At 40.9% G+C, this 6,924-nt stretch overlaps 2 protein-coding genes across 2 annotated transcripts; one reads left to right on the forward strand and one right to left on the reverse strand.

The window, feature by feature from the left end:
* The first annotated feature begins 2,254 nt into the window (after window positions 1-2,254).
* Window positions 2,255-3,892, forward strand: LOC117613214. Its single transcript, XM_034341845.1, has one exon. It carries the CDS (start codon window positions 2,255-2,257, stop codon window positions 3,890-3,892), a length of 1,638 nt encoding a protein of 545 aa, XP_034197736.1.
* A 419-nt stretch (window positions 3,893-4,311) lies between these two features.
* On the reverse strand, window positions 4,312-5,273 carry LOC117613213 (DNA repair protein XRCC3 homolog). Its single transcript, XM_034341844.1, has one exon. The coding sequence runs from the start codon at window positions 5,271-5,273 to the stop codon at window positions 4,392-4,394; it is 882 nt and encodes a 293-aa protein (XP_034197735.1). The 3' UTR covers window positions 4,312-4,391.
* Between the last annotated feature and the right edge of the window lie 1,651 nt (window positions 5,274-6,924).

A 6,924-nucleotide genomic window follows, 5' to 3' on the forward strand; every position in this document is an offset into this window, starting at 1 on the left:
TAAATACGTATACTCGGGAGCGGCTGAAAATCCTTGCACACTCGTTAAAACAAGGGAACTTGACTACGGGTTCAAGCACGGCTCGTCCGTCCATATCATCAACTTTCGCCCCGTATTTGAATTTAACTTCATATAGGGCACCTATGTTTTCCTTAGTGGAAGTTATCATTAAAAACACAGACCTATGTTCCCCCAGATTTACCGTCATTGATGCCTCCTCCTTCATGGGCAATCTGGACAGAGAATAGATAAATATAGAACAAGCCAAGTGAATTTTTAAAACATAAAGGAAAATCAAGAAAAACAACAATTTTACAAAGAAACAGAAATTAAGAAGAATAGACTAAATCCACTAAGCCATGCACTGACCTTCGGTAAGGATGAACAGCCCCATGTTTGTGACTGTGAGCCCTACTGGCGCGTAGTAGGTCGAGCTCATCCGATATTGATTTCTTCAAATCGACCAGTTGGATTTTCTGGGTGGAAAGTGCGGCTAGGGATTTCTCGATCTCTGATATCTTGCCCAGGAGCTCATCTTCGTGTGAAGCAATCGTCAAGGCATGGTCCTGACCCGAGGTGAGGTCAGCGGAGGCGGCGCAAAGCTGAGATATTTTCCGATACCCCATGATAACAGATGATAAGGCGTTCGCTATTGAAATACTAAATTGAGGCACAAGGGAATTTAGGGTTTGGGGATGCCGCTGTAGAGGGGAGTTTTATTATGGGGAAATAGCCCAAAATGCCACCATTTTCATAATTGTAACTGAAAATACCACCCTTTTTTAAAAATTTTGGAACTATCACCTATAAATATAAAATTATTGTACCCTTATTGCTGATTTTTCACAAGTTCAGAAATTTGGTCTGTTCTCTTAGGTCACACAGCTCTCTCTCTCTGGCACAACTCTCTTTCTCTTTGGTAGCTGTCTATCACAGCTCTCTGGGTCTGTCTTGGCTCTCTCTATCTTGGCTCTCTCTCTCTCTAGCACAACTCTCTGTTTCTGTCTTTGCTCTCTTTCTCATACCGCAGCCGTTTATCTCTGTAGCTTCGTTATCTCTTTCTCCCCTATTCGATCTGTTGCTCTTTGTAGCTTCGTTATCTCTTTCTCCCCTACTCGATCTGTTGCTCTCTGTTTGGAATCGCGAACCCTTCCCTTCAGCAATGTCTTCTGAATAGCTGCTTGCAACGTTGAATCTGTAGTGGATTGCCGACCCCGAAAAGGTATTGTTCATGGTTATTTTGTTAATATCAGTGGGATTATGTGAAATGAGTTATAGTTTGATTGTTTGGGTTTGTGTTAAATTCGTTTTGGCTTTAATGTCTTTGGGTTAGGTTTTGTTGAATATTCATGCTCATTCATCTGGGTTTGTACCAATTCCATTTAGATTGGTCTGGATATGTGAATCTTCAAACTTGGGATTTTCGATTTGATGTAGTAGATCTGTATAGTGTGATTCTGATGTGTTACCAGTGTACAGTGGTTGTGTTCCTCTTATTTTACAGTCGTATTGCTGTTATATTGCTATTATAGTGCCTCTATATTGCTGCTATATTGCGGCTATATTGTGGTTATATTGCTATTCTATTGTATGTTTATTGTGGTTATATTATTGTGTGAATGAAATGTTGTTTTGTCATGGTCAGAAATGGAGACAATTGTTATTCTCGTGTGCTACAATGGAAAATGGGTCACCTCGAAGAAGATGTGCAAATATGAAGGGGGTGACTCAAAAGGCTTAATAGTTCCACGGACCATCAAATTTGCTGAACTGTTGGACCGTGTGCATCAGATTGGTAATACAAACATCAGGGAAGACAAGATTTGCTTAAAATTCTCAGTTTTGGTGGCCTCGAATGAGTGGAAGCACATAAAGATTGAGGACGATGATGATGTCAATTTTTTTTATGAAGTACAATTTCGAGGTAACACCTTCAAAACTAGCTCCCTTACTCGTGAGTATAGAAGATAAAGGACTGACAAATGATGTAGTTCATAGTATGCATATCACGACAGATAGTAGTCGGATGGGTCATTCTTCAGTTGCCATTGTTGAAAGCAATGAAGTAACTTGGAATAATACAAATGTCACTGATTTGGGAGGTGAAGTAGGGACAGATTTTATGGATATGATTGATTTTAGCGAGGTGGAGGAGATGCATGGTGGTGATAATGGTACTGAAAGAAATGAAGTGTCAGTGTACTCTGCCCCTCCTAATTTGGGGTGCTTGAACACAGCTGGCCAGTTGCCAAAAATGCGTTTAGGAGGAGAATCTGAACCCACTCGTCAACATTATTGGAGTCAAATGGGTGAAAAAAATCGGTATAATGCAGTCGGTGTAAAAGATGAAGAAGCATATTTGGACAGCGGGTTTTCACGAAGCGATTGGAATCCGAAAATTACAGTTGGGCAAATTTTCTCTAGTAAGAAAACATTGTTGACGGAGTTACGGTTGACGGCATTAAGAGGCCACTTTGAATTTAAGGTGCAATTCTCTTGCACTAAGAGGTTGCTTGTGGTTTGTTGTCAACGTCCATGCCCATGGCGGGTCCGAGCATCGAGAATTGGAGAATACAACTTCATGATTGTGAGGTGTACAACTGTCCATGAATGTGATTTGAGGTTTGTAAGTGACAAGCATCGTCAAGCAACCGCAGCACTTGTAGCCAGTTCACTTAAAAGGAAGTTGAAGGATTGTCGGACAATATACACACCAAGTGACATTATGAGAGATGTGAAACACAACTTTGGTTGCACCATCCATTATTCGAAAGCTTGGAAAGCAAGGGAGTTAGCTCTATTGTCCATTAGAGGATCAGCGGAGGAGGCATATTATATCCTTCCAGCTTATTGCTATGAATTGGAGCGTATGAATCCCGGCACAAAAACAGACATCCGAACTGATGAGAACAATCACTTTGTGTATTTATTTATGGCGGTTGGCGCATGTATTAGAGGGTTCCGTTCTTCCATGCGCCCAGTTATAGCCGTGGATGCCACTCATTTAAAATCCAAGTACAAGGGTGTTATGTTTGTAGCAAATGCATTCGATGGTAATCGAAATATATATCCTCTTGCTTTTGGGATCGGGGATTTGGAGACGGATGCATCATGGCATTGGTTTTTCACTAAACTTCATGAAGCCATTGGTGAGTGTCCCAATCTTGTTATTATTTCTGATAGCAATGTTAGCATAGAGAATGTGTGGAACAAAATTTTTCCAACTGCACAACATGGCATATGCTTTTATCATATGAAGGGGAACATGAAACGCACTTTCAAGTTGAAAAAGCGTGATCACATACTTATGCACTTTGAGAAGGCTGCGAAATCTTATTCCATTGCTGAATTTGATGGTCATTTTCGCAAGATCAAGCGAAAGGAACATGTTGCTCAATATCTTGAAGAGGCAGGGTTACATAAGTGGTCTAGAGCTCACATGGATGGACGCCGCTACAATGTAATGACAACAAATATTGCGGAGTCAATCAACTCAGTCCTTAGGTTTGCAAGAATGCTGCCAGTGGTTCATTTGATAGGGGAAATTGTTAATCTCCTTGTGAAATGGTTCACCGAACGTCGTGAGTTGGCTTTGAATTGCACAACAACATTGTGCCCCAATTTTGGAGAGAAGAAGTTGAGGAACAGGTTGGAGGATGCTGCAAGGATGAATGTGGTTAAAGTTAATAATGCACAATATAATGTTTTGGACGGTAATATGGACGGCCTCGTAGATTTGACGAACAACAGTTGTAGTTGTAGAAAGTTTCAGCTTGAGCAGCTACCTTGCAAGCATGTAGTTGCAGTTTGCCGCTTCTTGAAAGTAAGTGTATATGCAAAGGCTTCTCGGTATTACACTCGGAAAAACCTGGATGGATGCTTATTCGGATAGCATCTACCCGGTACAACCTCACGGAATGTGGGATACTCCTGAAGATGTTCGAAGTCGAGTTGTGCTGCCTCCCATGGCAAGGGTCATGCCAGGCAGACGAAAGAAGTTAAGAATTCCCTCTCAAGGAGAGGGCAGCATTAGAAGAAAGTGCTCAAGGTGCGGTTCCGCAGGCCACAATAAAAGCACCTGTAAAAACAATATTCCATTGCGCAATGTATCTTAGACAATAAGATTTGTGTTGCTTTGGTAGGTGAACTCAACTTTTATTTGTGATGGGTTTCGTGTTATGTTGAATGGGAATTCTTTTCAATTTGCATTATTTGGGTTGCATTGCTACAGCATTCTGTATTGCTCACAGATTGCCATTATATTGACCTTTTATTGTACTGGTATTGCTTCCTGATTGCAATTATAATTTGAGTGCGAAATTAAAGGGACTGGAATGTAATTCCAAATGGATCCAAAACATTAAAGTTCTTAGAATTCCTATATTACACAGTTACTGTGATACTCCGACTATACCTTCTTTTTTTATCAAAAATTCGGCCGATGCATAGGCCAGATGTGGGGCAAATACAAGGTGAAATGTCCTATGTGTTTGACTACATATACTTGTTGAAGGAGCATTACGAATGTCAACCTCAATAGATTGCTCATGTCTTGCCAAGAACACTCTTGAATTTATGCAATGTGCCCAAGCCAGTCCCAAAGCTTGACTCACCCGTCTGCCTGATGTGTCCAGGGACTCCAAGTTCCCCAACCTCACCCCATTCACTCCATGATGTGGCCCAATAAAATCCACCACTTGGTTGGTGACAACCACCGCCAACCCATACTTATTTGCTAAACCCTTCAATGTCCCAGATATGTTGAAGAACATTTCAGACCGCCGTTTCAAATCTGCCGGTGTTGTCTGATACTGTGATCGGAACAATGCTGCAATGGAATCAATGACAATGAGTTTCACAGGTAGGCGGGTGTGATCAATGGCAATAAATGCTTCTATGTCTCCAAGGACATGGATGAGTTCTTCAGCATCATGAACACCATGAACATATATGTCTTCCAATGGCTCCAACCTTATTAAGTTGGGGTATGATGCATGATAAAGGTTGCCTAGTTGTTGCAATCGACGAAATGGGAAGCTGAATTCTGTGAATATGTAGATGGAGGAGCCCCCTAGTCCACCATGTGAGGGGGGGAGCTGAGCTCGTACCGTAAGTTGGAGACAAAGCTGCGTCTTCCCAGAACCACTCTCCCCTACTAATTCTGTTATGGAGTTGCAGGCTATCCCACCCCCCAAGCAGGGATCTAGTATTGGGCATCCAATGGATAATTTAGGGGTTGAAAGAGGAAGGAGCATGAGGTTTTGGGGTGTCATGTTTGTGTCATTTAGGGGGGGATGTGATGGTGCTACAAGGCATGCATTATATATATATAGAGTTCATTTTGAAGGTCTGTACTGTAGGCCATCTGTCTTTTAAGGAATGTTTAATTCATCCTTTTTCCAGGTTGTAATTACTTTTTTGTTTATTTATTAGTATATTTTTGGACCATATAATTTAAACCATATTCTGATGCAGTACGTCCTCTAATAGGATCATATTGTAACTCTATCACTACTCTATTGCACTGATATTGACATAATATTGCCACTATCCGCATGTTTATTGTATATTTATTGCCGCTATATCGCCACAGAACTAGAGACCGATAAACTGTATACGCAGAAATAGAAAATGAGGCTTCATCATTCCATAAAATCCTATTTCCAAACTTACATAATACAACAACAGGCCACCCCATCGTTACATAATACAAAAGTACGCCACCTCATAGTTCCATTTCCCTACAAAATGAGGCTTCATCATTCCATACATTCCTATTTCCAAACTTACATAATACAACAACAGGCCACCCTATCGTTACATAATACAAAAATACGCCACCTCATAGTTCCATTTCCCTGCTGTTGACAAATTCGAAGTTGCATACTCTTCAAGTGCGGTGACCGCGACCCATGAAATTCATGACCCCGGCCACAGTGATCTTGGCCCAGTTTCCTGCCGGATCCACAATTATTGCAAATTTACTAAATAGTTCGAATCCCCTTTCCACTTGTTCTTGCTTCAACTTGGCCATTGCTTCTGATTCCTTGAATACCATAATTGCAGTGGCAGGGGCAAGTTCAATTTTTTCTTTCATTCTCTTTATATGTAGGAGATGCATGCGCGAATGATAACGACAACGAATTGTGGGGTTTTTTATGACACCCCATCTAGCTTGGCCCTCCACAATTTTTGAAACTATGTCTGCATGAAGATTTTTCCAAAACATGGTATTGCGTTGACATTTCTGTATGCCATGGACCAAGTCTGCAGGGAGTGAATTCGGTGACTTGGCTTCTGTTTCAGTCTCCCCTCCTTCAGTAATTGAAATCGTTGGGTTTGGTGTGAGGTTATGGTCCATGGTCTTTGATATTTATTGTTGGCTGGTGTACAACTTAATTGGAACAACAGGGGACTAAATGCGATGTGAGTTAAATCTGTGGGGAAGGTACTGGTTGTAAGCAGCAGTTAATGTGATGGAAGTTTTCATTTCAAACAGCTGGGTTGATTAATATACCTGCAAATTTTAATGACCAAACCAGTAAGTGAGAGAGTTATTGGCGGGAGGGATTAGGAGGAGTAATTGGCGGGAGGGTTAGACGGGATAGTATTGGGCGGGATAGTATGGGCGGGAGTTATTACCCAGGTTGACTTTATGCCTTTTTGTAATATATGGAAAAGTTGGACGTTCCCAACTTGGTCATTTTCCCATTATGTCATTGAAATAAGGGAGTTGCCTATTTGCCAAATTCACCAACTCATTCAAATTGACCAATAATGGTTATTGTCTTATTTCTCATTTCACCAATCTCAATTCGTTTCCATTTTGCCATTTTTCATATTTTCCTATTTTCCATGTGTCATCCAATTTTCCAATTTTTCAATTTTTCATTATTTTTTCCTATTCCCTATTTTCCTATTGTG

The sequence above is a fragment of the Prunus dulcis genome, unplaced genomic scaffold (genome assembly GCF_902201215.1).
Source record: "Prunus dulcis unplaced genomic scaffold, ALMONDv2, whole genome shotgun sequence".
NCBI lineage: Eukaryota > Viridiplantae > Streptophyta > Magnoliopsida > Rosales > Rosaceae > Prunus > Prunus dulcis.

Bases quoted from the DNA above. Each gene is read 5' to 3' on its own strand.
- LOC117613213 (XM_034341844.1), bottom strand. From the start codon at position 5,273: ATGACACCCCAAAACCTCATGCTCCTTCCTCTTTCAACCCCTAAATTA.
- LOC117613214 (XM_034341845.1), top strand. From the start codon at position 2,255: ATGCGTTTAGGAGGAGAATCTGAACCCACTCGTCAACATTATTGGAGT.